At 48.3% G+C, this 13,545-nt stretch overlaps 1 protein-coding gene across 2 annotated transcripts in view; it reads right to left on the bottom strand.

Moving 5' to 3' along the window:
• Window positions 1–2,162: 2,162 nt before the first annotated feature.
• Window positions 2,163–13,545, bottom strand: part of Btd (biotinidase) — a 35,024-nt gene continuing 23,641 nt past the window's right edge. Inside the window, exons 2-4 of one of the 2 annotated variants that reach the window (XM_057770746.1) lie at window positions 10,750–11,005; window positions 6,554–6,703; window positions 2,163–5,685 (exon numbers count right to left, since the gene is read on the bottom strand). In XM_057770746.1, coding sequence (XP_057626729.1) covers window positions 4,513–5,685; window positions 6,554–6,703; window positions 10,750–11,005 — 1,579 coding nt within the window. In that variant the 3' untranslated portion in view covers window positions 2,163–4,512. The remainder of the gene's footprint in view (window positions 5,686–6,553; window positions 6,704–10,749; window positions 11,006–13,545) is intronic. The other variant, XM_057770747.1, reaches the window with a different exon arrangement.

Raw genomic sequence — 13,545 nt, 5'->3', positions numbered from 1 at the left:
GGTCTTTCAATTCTCCTGCTTCAGTCTCCTGAGTGCTGGAATTACAGGTATGTGCCAACATGGTTGGCTTAAACCTAGCCCTTTTGTATAGCACCATACCTATAGAATCCATTTGGTGTTTATTTGAAAGCGAATAAGTTTGTGAACTTGCTACAACTGCCATAGTTAACCAACATAGTCCCATTCTGTTTCACCCATGATGTGGTTGCTCAGACAAGTTTTCCTTGGTGGCAGCGGTGGGCATTTTTGCCCCTATAAATGGGTGGTAGACACTGGAATTGGGTCAGTCTTCAAGAAGGCTGTTGGGGGTTTTGCTTCTCTAGGGTCCAGATGTTAAGCTCAGTGTGAATACATCTCATTGTGCCCTTCCTTCCTTTGTGAGAGAAGTCAGTCAGGCACAGCTGCAACCCCAGAAAGCCCACACAGACGAAGCAAGCCACTTCCCCCAAGTCGGCCTCCACCAGAAGTACTCTGGGCTTCGTGCCTGGATGCTGTGGTCAGGGTTGCCATTTGCTTCCTGAACTTCAGTATTACAGTTAACAAAAGCATACCACAACCATTAGTCATCAGTATATTTTTGTCCAGAAATGGTTGGTTTTATTCATTTTCCCATTCTTCCCTTTGTTTTGCCATCTGGCAGCTTCTTTTAATTGCGAGAGTCTTTGTTCTACCACCCTTATTTGCTGTTGCCCTTCTGTCTGCGAGACAATTCTGAATTGTCATTAGAAAGTGACTCTTGGGAGGGTCTGGGCTCCAGCAGGACACAATGCAGATCTCACGGGTGCCTAGGATTGTCACTTACTGAGGGGACTAGCTGTAGCAGGTCCGAATTCAGGACGAGCCTTTCTATACAGCTTCTCATGCTGGTTTGGGTCATCTTGGCATGAAGTAGTGATAGGCTTTTTTTTTTTTGGTTTTTCGAGACAGGGTTTCTCTGTGGTTTTGGAGCCTGTCTAGCTCTTGTAGACCAGGCTGGTCTCGAACTCACAGAGATCCGCCAGCCTCTGCCTCCCGAGTGCTGGGATTAAAGGCGTGCGCCACCACCGCCCGGCTAGTGATAGGCATTTTTTTTTATTCTTTTTTACTTAAAATTTCCAACTGCTCCCCGTTTCCCATTTCCCTCCCCCTCCTCCCACATACTGCCCCCTCCCCCCGCTCCCCTCCCCCTATCCCCACTCCACTTCTCCTCCCCCTAGTCCACTACCCCTCCCTCTCGATACTGAAGAGCAGTCCAAATTCCCTGCTCTACATGAAGACCAAGGTCCTCCCACTTCTATCTAGGTCCAGGAAGGTGAGCATCCAAACAGGCTACGCTCCCACAAAGCCAGTTCATGTATTAGGATCGAAACCTAGTGCCATTGTCCTTGGCTTCTCATCAGCCTTCATTGTCCGCCTTGTTCAGAGAGTCCAGTTTCAACCCATGCTTATTCAGTCCCAGTCCAGCTGGCCTTGGAGAGCTCCCAATAGATCAGTTCCACTGTCACAGTGGGTGGGTGCACCCCTCGTGGTCCTGATTTCCTTGCTCATGTTCTCCCTCCTTCTGCTCCTCATTTGGACCTTAAGAGCTCAGACCGTTGATCCAAATTGGGTCTCTGTCTCTCTCTCGATCCATCGCAAGATGAAAGTTCCTGTGCCATTCTCCTTGGCCTCTCGTCAGCTCTCATTGTCCACCACATTAAGAGAGTCCGGTTTTATCCCATGTTTTTTTCAGTAGCAGTCCAGCTGGCCTTGGTGAGCTCCCAATAGAGTGATAGGCATTTTTAAGAGAATTCCTGTCTCTCTAGTTTGGGGGCAGGGAAGCAGCATGGACTGAACAGCCATATCTGGAGCCACTTCCAGCCTGCCAGCTCCCGCCTCCTGGCAATGTCTGAACTGAGAGAGCAGACAGACTGTCCTCTGGCAGGAGAGGTCCTGCACCATCCCTGGGGGCCGTTCCAGGGCACAGGAATCCCAGGACTTCCTGAGGGCTTCTGAATTGTTCATCCCTGCTCATTTTCTCAAGACTTGACTCATGCCAAGCCTTTGCAAGCTGTGAGTCAACCAGGACTGGGGCCACCGGATGCCTTTCCCTTTAGGCATAATGGCTTGCCCCGGCTGAGACAGCAGCAGGAGTTTCACAGCGAAGTCACACTTGCAAGAGCCTAGGATACCCTCAGTTACCCTGCCAAGACCAGAGAGGGACTTCCCTGCCAGAGCATGGGAAGAGTGCAGTTTTCATTTCATAGTTTTATAATTTTGTTGTTTTTTGGGATAGGGTTGTGCTAAGTATTCCTGACTGTCCTGGAACTTCCTATGTAGACTAAGTTGGCCTAGAACTCACAGAAATCTGTCTCAAGTGACTCCATGGCACATGTGCCCACATACACAGGCACACTCGCATGTACACACACACACACACTCACCCTCATGGTTTTGGTTTTTTTTCTTTTTCTTTTTTCTTTCTTTTGGTCTTTCAAGACAGGGTTTCCTCTGTATAACACTCATGGTTTTCAAGGAGTTAAATAGCAACATTAAAGAAGCGAATTTCATCCCTCAAGATAAAAAGCTAGGCAGGAAAGGAAAGGAACAACAGCAAGCGGTTTCGGGTCCTTTGAGGCTGGGATGATCAGATGAAACTTCCGGGTTGACAACTTAGGTTTCTTGTCTTTCTTGAGAGCAGGGTACACATCCAACAAGAATGTGTAAATGCCCTGGGAATTTTTACAGCTTGGGACTGGAATTGGTTCTGGTCTGTCCTAACTGTAGCTGGAATATTGGAGGTGTGAACAAGGACAGGGTCAGACCTGCGTCACACAGAACACAACCTCTTCCATGTCTTCACCTAAGGCTGAGATGAATTACCGGTACTAAATGGAAGCATGACTAGCCCCCATTATACACGAAGCAGCAGCTCACTCAGAAAGATTCTAAAGTCAAAGCCAGTCCTATCAGGATGATGGTCGCTGCCCACTCCAAAACTAAGATAGTCTTACCTGGAATAAACAGGGCTTTACCTGTTTAATGGTTATTGTCAGACTCAGTCCTTAATTGTACTTCAAAGAAGGATTTGCTTTCAAGAAATGTGTTTGTTTTTCAAATCTGTTATTGTAGGAAAGAATGAGTATTCTGACTAGTGGTAAAAAAAATAGTATGTTTGGTTTGTACACAGATGTGATCTTTCTCACAGCCTTCCTGCACAATGGATTTTAACAGGATTAGCAGGGAATGGTTCTGGGCTCCCACAAGTGGCATATGTTTAAGGAATTTTGCCTTTAAGCATTTCCCTTCAGTGTATCTGAAACACCTCTACATCTCTTGTTTCTTGAATGGTTTTACAATTCTTTGAATATATGGACAAAAGGGAAAATTAATCCCAAGTGTTTTGTTATTTATCAGGTGGTATATTAAATATTTTCTACTGTTGGGGAAAAAAAGAGGCAAATTTCAGAAGACTATCCATTCTGTACTCAAAAAATAATAAAATAATAAACAAAAATAAAAGAAACAATTGCTCTGTATAGAAGTAAAATACTTTTTAAATGGCTTTCAAACATTGGTTGCAAAGAAAGTATCAGTGGCCTATAAATGTTGTCGCCGTGCTACCCATAGCTTCTCAGCTTCTGGTGCGCAGCTGTTACTGTGCACAGTCCTGGCTCTGTGCTTACGTGGGCCCTGAGAAACACCTGCTGTGCCGAGCTGAGCAAAAGTTTGTGACTGCAGCAGGCTGGAGGCAGCTCCCCGCCTCTCTGCACGAGGGAGACCTATTGGGTGCAAATTCAGTTGAGCACAGCTAAATCGATTGGCTAAGGCCTCTGGAATCCCTGGATGAGACGCTTTGGAGGAATAATTCTATTACTCATGCTTTCCTAGCCTGGCCTTGCTCAACATTTTCCAGCCCCCCTCCCCACTTCCACAGCACCGCATTCCTGCAGAGATTCCAAGCCTGCCTACACAGCCATCCAGGACAGCAAGGCGCCTGCAAGAAAGCCTCGCCTCCCTGCTGTTTCTAGGGCTACATTTCTGCCACTGCTGGTAGCTCTGACTTTGCCACCGCATCCGAACAGAGTCCCTGTTGACCAGAACAGGATGGTTCACCATGGCAGCCCTTTTCACAGCTTTTGCTTCGAGAGTCTGTTTTTTACCACAGAAAGTGTTTGAGGCTTGGAGAATGTGGACACTGTGTCACTAGATCAACAATGAAAGAACAAAACAGAAAGAAAAAAAAAAAACAACCAGGGCTCTGTGGGATTGTAAAGTAGCAACTTATGTCTATTTGTTATTTTAGCATTTAAAACTAATTGCGTAGTAGGAAGAAGGTGTGGTTTGAAAAAGAGTGTGAATAGAAAATACCACAAAATGTCTGTCATTATGTAGAAAGGAAGAAGGAACTGCCTCTCCCATCTTCTTACAATTCCCAGAGTGGGACCGAGGGTGGAACCCAGTGCCACGGAGGTGGCTTTCCACCCTCTGGGTAGAGACGGTCCTGTAGAAAGGCAGGCTGGCACAGCCCACTCCACTGACCACACACTTTTTCTAGTCCCTCTCATACAACCGCCCATAGAGAGCGGCTGTCACCAGACCAGAGGACAGTCCACTCTTCCTCAAGAAATAGTGGTCATTTTCCCACCCGAGCTGGTCAGGGGTATCCAGAGTCATCCCTGAGGTGAGGAACAGAGGAAAGATATAGGAAGTGCTGAAGTTCCCCCACAGGTGAAAGTCAAACAGGCCCTGTGCCTCTGAGATCTCCTGCCCACAAGTGTCAAAGCCGAGGCCCCCACACTTGACCAGGGCACAGACTTGAATGTAGTAAGTGCCGTGTACCGTGTGGAGCCCATCAAAGACACCCAGGGCGTACAGCTCTTCGGACACGGTGGGCCTCTCGTAGAGTAAGTGACAACAGAGACTGTTGGAGCAGACCTGGACATAGCCTTCCTTTCCCCAGACAGGCACCAGGGTGAAGTTGTCGTACATCATCTCTGAGTGGAAAGTAGGTGGTGTGTTCATGTTCCACTTGGCAGCCTCCTCACAGTGCACTTCCTGGGCGTCCTTCTCACAGGACAGGTCACCAGCCAGCATTTTTAAGAACTTACTATGGGATGGGTCCGTTTCACTAGTTGCATTCTCTATCCCAACAAGTCCCAGGGGGTTTGTGGCTACTTGGGCAATTATAAGGTGGCCTTCGGGGTTGTCCATGTCATGGTACCAAAAGGACTTCAGAGGGGTGTGGATGCCACTGCCAGTCATCCCCAGAGTTGGATGGTGGATGTTAGCTGCCAGAACACTGACACCAAAGGCAGTGGCAAATGCTTTCTGGATTTCAATGGCTGCCAAGAGCGGCAGCTGGTTCATCCAGGCCGTGGGGTACACAATGTGCTTCACCTCCGAGTCTCTGAGGAGTTGGATGGCGGGCTCAAAGAACAGGATGTCAAAGCAAGTGAACATGCCAAACTGGCCCGCAAAGGGGGTATCAAAGGTGACGAGGTCCACGTGAGCAGGGGTATCAAAGGCCGCCTCAAAGTACAGGTTGTGCTTACGGTAGCGGGCAACAAGGGTTCCATTGTGGCTGAACACCACATCTGTATTAAACTGGTACCTCCCGTCATCTGGGCACCTGGGGTCACTGCGAAGGCAAGGCTGTTTTGTTCCAAGATTGGCCACCAAGAACATCTGTCCCTTGATGGCCATACAACTCAGGCGCTGGAGGACCTGGGGTGGACAATAAATAAAATAAGTTTAAACACTGCCTTTTGGATCATATTTCAGTAAAGAAGTTCCTGTTTTGTGTCTGTCATATATAAACAGCTATCATAAGTCAGTGGGAAAACACTTGTGAGAGTGTACAAAGGCTATGAACAGGTGATTCACGGGACAAACGTAAGAGGCACCTGCAACTAAACTCAATAGTGACGACAAAATGTAAATTCAGGGAGCCAAGTCTTCACCTTTGTTAGAATGGCAAAAGCTCAAGGAAGTACTGCATCTAATGTTGACCCAAGGGCAGAAAAACAGGCTCACAAGTTAGTACTGGAGGTATGTAAAGTGAGACAAACATCTTTTAACCCCGAAATTTACTATTTGAAAAATTCATTAAATATTAATTAAACTAATTAAATTCCATTTCCAAGAGTTTTGCAGGAAAATTTGAACATGCTTACAAAAATATACATACAGGATGCTCACTGAAGCAGTGCTTAAAATAGCAAGCAGGAAAAGAAGGGAGCTTGTCTCCTGCTTGGCCGGAGGTCAAGGGGAGAAAAAGCACAGCACACCACTGTTGGAAGGAAGCTTCCAGAAAAGCCAGTGGATGAGGGCCAGGCAGTGCTGAGCTGAACTTTTAGTGTTTTGTTTTGTTTGAACTTGACTTGCTTAATATGTTTCAGTTTGCGTGTGTTTCTTGTGTAATTCACCAGTGAAAAGCCCGGCACCTGAGTAATGTCCTATATTAGTTAACACAGGGCCTGGGGCGTTTGGGTTCTGTGGTTTGGAGCCCAGACCTCCTTCAGACCTCAGGCAGCATGCTGTGGCTTTTGGCCAAGGATCCGGTTCTGCTCAGCATACGAGTCCTCTCACCTACCTCCGTGTCATTGAACCGAAAGGGCTCCAGACAGGGGTTCCACCTGACCAGCCTGGGAGATGGCATGAAGTCCAAGAATGGGTAGATGGATGTTCTTGTGAAGTTGAACCCATGGATGCCATCTTCTGGGAACACTATAATCTGCACACCCTGTAAGTAGAAAGACAGAGCAGAGTGTCGGGAAGTAAGGAAGCACCACGTCCTTGGCTGCCAAACATCAACAAGCTGACTGACGGGCTAGGAAGGAGATGGCTCAACTCAGCCTAGTGGGAAGGCTTGCTCTCGGGCCATCAGCTGACCGCCCAAGTGCTGGATGTGGCCGCACGTGTGTCCGTGTCCTGGAAGAAGAACCACCAGCATGTGGGGATGGAGGGAGCGGGGAGCGGACGTCTCTAGTCCAGCTGTTCTTGCCCATCCTCTCATGCCTAAGTCAGCTGGGGAACTTCTAAGGAAAACTCTGATACGGAGGCCCACCATAAAACAGCCGACTGGAATGTGGGTGAGCCCTGGCTGCAGTGTTTGTTTAAAAGGTTCCACTGTGTAGTCACGGTTGGACTCTGGGGGCCATGGATGAGCAGCAAGTGTGCGGTACACAAAGCAGCTCCCACCCGGGCCTTAAGAGTCCCTTTCGGGGCTCTTGCTGCTCTGTAGGCCTCTCCCCACACTGTGGTATCCACAGCAACTTAGGGAGAGAAACAAACAGGGCAGCCCTCCGCCCTGGTCTCACCTCGCTCTCCTGGGGGCTCTCCAGCTCTGTGGATGAAAATGTCAGGCCTAGAATGTCGGCCCAGTGCAGAGGGTGGGGCGGCAGGTAGTGACGGCGTGCCACACACAACAGCAGGCGCGCCAGCACTTAGTTCCTCAGGGAACTGCAATTTTATTTAGGTTTGTTTACCCACTTCTGGTTATAAAAGCTCCAAAGTTTAACCGTATAAAAATCTGCAAGACTGAAAAACTTAAATAAATCAATGCATATCTCTACCACAAAGATGCCTGCTGCCATTCTGCAAGTCCTTTTCCCTGTGTAGCTGGGTGCTGATGAGATGGTATATTGTGTGGCATTTGTCCTTCTCATAGAGAACAAGCAGAAATGCCAACTGTAATGGCCACCATTTCTCCTCCATTGATCATCGGAATGCAGCCTCTGCAATAAAATCAAAGCTGCGGCAGCTGTGTGTGGTCTGTGTGTGGTGCTCACTACCCTGACTGAGGTGTTCATGATTTTAGTTGGCTTCCACTCAGAATAAAGTGAATTTCACATGTGAATCCGCTGGGTTAAAGAGCAGGGAAAGTTTTACATTCCTTTTTTTTTTTCCTTCCCCGTTTTTCAAGACAGGGTTTCTTTGTGTAGCCCTGGCTATTCTGAAACTCACTCTGTAGGCCAGGCTAGCCTCAAATTCACAGAGATCGTCCTGCCTCTGCTTTCCAGTGCAACCACCATTGCCCAGCAAGTTTTACATTCTTAATACGCATCGACAAACTGGTGTGGCTCCCCATAGCACAGAGTGACAATGACCTTCCCATTGCACAACGAGCCTTGACGGCGCAAACTGATCACAAACTCAAGATGGAGGTGGCCTGCCTTTCCAGATTAACAGGCTTGCTACAGAGTTAGGCAATTTGATTGTGCACAGAATATGCCACCGTTGTCTTTTGTTAATTAGAAGATTACCCCAAGGAGATGAAGGTTGGAGGCTCCTGAGCTCAAGGCCAGCCTAGCTAACAGTTGAGCCCGGTTCATCAAAATCAAAATGGAACAAGTCCTCACACTGAAGACTGCATCTGTGTCGTGTGGAACAATACACAGTTGCTTATTTTAGCTAGCAACAAATTCTCCCGGTCACTGCTGGGCTGACTGCAACATTCCCTTTTTCAAATTTCTACCATGATCAAATGAGTTAAATAAAAACTCCTCATTATGTATTTGCATGAATCCCTTCTTGGGGGGGGGGGTCCGAGGCAGGGTTTCTCTGTGTTGCCTTGGTTGTCCTGGAACTCACTCTCTAGACCAGGCTGACCTTGTACTCACAGAGATCCACCTACCTTTGCCTCTGCCAGGATTAAGGCGTGCACCACCACCACTTGGCTATGAGTCACTCTTTTAACGTTTTGAAAATTATACTTGGAAAGAGGTTTTCCTTTATTCAGAAAAAACAAAACAAAACAAAAGCACTTGAAGGATGTCTTATGGAGCCTGCCATTTCAGTTATGTTTCACACTGACTACATTGCTTCGGCTGGGTCCTGACAGGCCTAATAAGGTCAAGAACTCCTGAGGAATGAAGGTCACCAACCCTTGGGACTGCACAGTCTAATCTTCAAGGCAGACTTGTTGTCCCTCTATGCCAGGGGTCCTGTGGGGAACTCCTGTCTTCAGTGAATCTGATGTAAGATGTAGATGCCGCAAACGGCATAGGAGCTAAGGCTCTGGACAACACAAAGCAGCCCCTGGCACGACTCACACAACCATGTATGGGAGTTCCAAGCTGGAGATTTAGTAGTACCATGAACAGATGGAGAAGCCAGGTGAGCCTGCAGGTGCTGAGGAGGCACCGTGCCATTCAATGCCTCCACCACAGGGCTTGCCCTTGTGTGGGTCAGGGCTGGTAGGAGGCCTGAAAGTACAGCTGGGATTTATTTTACACTGACTTCAGCAGAGACATAAAAGGGATAAGTATCAAATGCATGAACGCTATGTAGATGTCAGTAAAGATCCCTAAATAGCCCAACAGGCTGGAGCAAGGAACAGCTCCGATGGGAAGGCCTGCTCAGGTTGTCAGCTGACTGCCCGAGTTCAGGGGGGCAGCACACAGCCTCATGTGTAAAGGAACAGGAGGTCCTAAGTGCCCTGGAAACACAGTGTGATGTGACTGCCAGGAGTCTACTGAGGACATCACCTGGAGCAAGAAGATTGGGAGAAGCCTGCCACCCACCCCGCCACCCACCCTGCCACACAGCAGTGGGTTTATGCCCACAGTTCTAAGAGAAGTCTGAAGAGGACTGGAAGTTCAGGCTTTTCCTGGGGGACTGGGGCAGGTGTGCAGAAGATGAAACTCAGCTGATTTTCAAGGTCAGACTGTGGTCAAAACCTTCCCAGAAGTGGCACAGTGGAACACGTGGACCTGGGAAATAGTGCATTCTGAGCTACTGAGGGTGGCCGAGAAGCCAGGTGCCAGGGGACAAGAGAGGGGTGCCATCCACAAGGAAGGCTGGACCATATACACTAACTAGCCCAGGATTTTAAAGTGCACCAAGAAGTGGTAGCTATGTCCTTTCGGGTCACGAGGTGTGGGCATGGGGTGGTGGGTCTGTTGGCATGGCCAGGTCCACACCGGCAGCAAAGGCAGGGCATTGGCTCATTGTCATTAGCACAGCAGGCCTTCCTCAAGCAGCTGGGCTTGGCGGCTCCACCAACAGGGAAGAAGCTCAGATTCTCTTGGTTCCAGACTTCCCCACCCCACAGCTTCTTCTGAGAGCAGCACTCCCTCCTGTCCCAGGGGAGCCTATCCTCCGCCCCCACCCTTCCTGGCTGGCAGAAGAGGAAAGACAGCCAAGAGGAAGTCCTTACTAGGGTGTGGGCCTGGGGTCCTATTCCGTCTGGACTAAGGGCTCCCCATCTACACGAAGTGCACCACAGACAGTGGGCAGACAGCCAGCGGCAGTTCTGTGGGCATTTACAAGTTCCTGTAAGCTTTGAACGCCTTTCTGAGCATGGAGTTCACTGTGCTCAATGGTTTTCAAGCGTTTTTTTTTTTTTTCTGTTGTTGTTTGTTTCTGAATATCATTAATCCCCCGGGGATGTGCTGTGCACACTCCCACAGCCCAAACTGCACTCATTGTGGAACAGTCGGCTAGAGCACCAGACCCAAACTCCAGCTCTTGTTTATTTCACTGTCAAATCCCAGGCAAAGCCACCCAAGACCTAGGCAGGGCTTCTTCAGCTTGGGGAAAACACTCCTTGGAGATGACCTTGCTTAGCCTGCTGGTCCTGACTCTGGAGGTCAGGAGTGGGGCCTGATTTAATAAGCTGACATGTGCGGTTGGTTGGGCCGCTAACTTCTGAGAAGCAAGATGCCAGTCAGCTGACCCATCAACTCAGATCAGAAAGTTGACACATTTCTCAGGGGGACCTTGAGAGGCTGCGGTTTCTCCTTGCTCAGAGCAGCTGACTCTGCTAAGGACAAAAAGGGCTCTTGCCTTCTGGGCTGCAGCCATCACTTGTTGTTCATAGATGTCGAGGTTCTGGTTCATGAGCTCCAGGGCCTGTTGGCGGCTGGTGAGCTCCAGAGGGTTTGGGCTCAGGACCGACCGGTGCTCATACACTGCAGCAATGTAGTGCTTGGCCTCACGGTGCTCCAGGGAGCCTGAGCCGAGGCCCAGCGCAAGCGCACAGCAGCCGAGGAGGAATACAGCAGGCGTGGTACGGAATCCAGACATAATGCAGACCATAAATCTGGAACGAACCGGCAAGGAGAGAACGGAATAAGGAGGGCTGCCAAGGACTGAACTTTCGCAGATGTGATTTATTAATCCTGGCAATTACACTCGCCCGCAGCGATGCTGCGGCTCAAAGAATTTGTTTCATGTCCCTAATAAAAGGCGTGTTTTTCTCTCCAAACACGTAGGGCTGCATTTCAAATGGCTCGCTGTGTTAATAGACTGGTTTCAGAACATTTGCAAAACAGACTCGGTGTTTACCTCCGTTTTCTTACGCAGCATGCAGGAAACCTGCAATGCGCCACTGCCTTGGTAGCCAGGCGCCTACACTGGGCGCTGCAGGAACTGTGCCGAATTTTTGACACAATTTCTGTGATACATTTGACGCTCTGTCGGAGCCTTCCTACTCAGTGCTACAAGTCAGTCCTCTAGGACAGCTGTAATGGTCGTGAGGCTCCTGAACGCAGAGCAGCTTCCTAGCTGACATTCTTCAGTCTATTTGGGGGCCATCAGGAGTCCTAGCATTTGCTGTATCACCCGCAGGGCAGCCATACCCAAGTTTCCCAATCAGAGCCCTGCAAGGCTTTCCCCTCGAACCTGGGTGAGTCTTGCCAGCCACTGCTTTCTACACCTTTGTCCATGCCACTCCAAATCACTTGCTAAAACACATATCTGTTTGGGGCAGCGGTGACGCAGGTGGTTAATCCCAGCACGTGGGAGGCAGAGGCAAGCCTGGTCTACAAGAGCTAGTTCCAGGATAGGCTCAAAAATAAATAAATAAATAAATAAATAAATAAATAAATAAATAAATAAACAAATAAATAAATAAACAAATAAATAAAATTAAATAAAAAAAATAAAAATACTTCTTACAGTGAATAACATGAAATTTTTCCAGAAAATAAATTGGAATTTTGTTGTGAGTAGACTCTACTTACCATAGACACAAGCAAATGACACTTCTGTATCCTCCCTTGTCCTGTCCCTGACATAGAAATGGTTACTCTCCATAATTGTATGTGTTACTAAGTGTTTTTCAGTGACTGGCCCAATTGTGCCTTGAAAAAACACCCTGGTTTCCTAGCTAAGCTCCTCCCCTGGAGGTGTACCACAGTCAAGCGGCTGCCCTGTGGAGACAGACAGGGGCTGACAACCGCCCAAGAAGAATTCTGGTTCAAAGCCAACGTAACAACGACAAATCAAGGAATCCCACTGCTGTTCTTTAAAATGGCATCCCATCAAAAAAATGACATCCAAGCCCCAACTCAGGATGCGTATGTTTATATCCCAAACAAACTGCCTGGGCTGCTATCAGTCTTCTTTTTATTATTTGGCTGAAAGCCATATTTATTACAGCCACAGACTAGACACAGGGATCCTCATTCAGAACCCTTCGACATCAAACTCTCCTCAGGGAGCTGCCTTCTTCCTCCCTTCTTCCTCCCACCCCCATCCCGTCTGAAGCTGCATTCGTTTCACCAGGGAGTAAATGGACCATACAAAACCCAGGGTTTGCTGCCACTCATCTGGACGCTGTAAGCAATGTTGTACGGCAAGAACAAGGGCCTTTGAGTGAGCAGTCATGAGTTTTGGAGTGGACACAAAGGAGTAATTGATAAGCTTTCTTATTGGAACTCTGTCTGCAAAGACACCAAGGAATAATTTTACATGCTTCAAAAAAATCTACATTGCATTCCTCTTTGAAAGCACAATAATGGGGCAGCCTGGGCGAGGTCACAGTAATAGTGACAGTACTTTTAAAGTCCAAGTTGATGGCCCCTTGAGGAGGTGTGGAAACCAGCTGAGGTCGAGAGACACATAAGGCAGGCCTTGCTGGTGACAAGTCAGGGACTCCCAGGCTAGGAGGGGCCTTGATGGTTTCTGTGTAGCAGATGTGGGCACACAGGGAAGGGATGGAACTCACAAATGGTGGCCTAGGGCTCTGCCACTGAGCCTTACCCAGGCCCTGAGATACAGATATCTAACTCTAATCCAGAACATCTAACTGCAATCCAAGGAAATAACAAGGAAACTGCATGACCAGCAAAATACCACATTCCTTTCTATTTTCAGAAAGTGGAATTTGTGTTCTTTGTAGAAGGAGTACAGTAGGAACGTCCCAAGTTGCAATCGTGTGAGTGTGTGCGTGTGTGTGCATGTGTGTGTGCGTGTGTGTGTGAACAAAGGTAGATCGATAATTAGAGGCTATGCACAGTTAACCAGGTATTCACGCTTCAAAGACTCAGGCTTAACGAGGTAGGAGAGAATGACTAATTACAATAAAAATAGCTGCAAGAGTTTGCCCTTCCCCAATGGCAGCGAAGCAGGAGACATTCTCACCAATGCTGTGAAGCTGGCTTCCTCTCTGCACTTGGCATCACACAGTCTCAGGAAAAACATAAGGAGGCTGAGCAAAGGCTCAGCAGCAGCAGAAGGGGTGCTCGATTTTAAAGTGACAGAGTCGGGAACTAGGGAGGCAGCTCAGCTGTCAGAGTGCTCGTCTGACATGCACAAAGCCCTGGCTTTGATCCTAGCACTGCACAAACCAGCCATTGT

This window comes from Chionomys nivalis, chromosome 5 (genome assembly GCF_950005125.1).
Source record: "Chionomys nivalis chromosome 5, mChiNiv1.1, whole genome shotgun sequence".
Taxonomy (NCBI): Eukaryota; Metazoa; Chordata; class Mammalia; order Rodentia; family Cricetidae; genus Chionomys; species Chionomys nivalis.
This window is presented reverse-complemented; position numbering and strand designations above follow the sequence as displayed.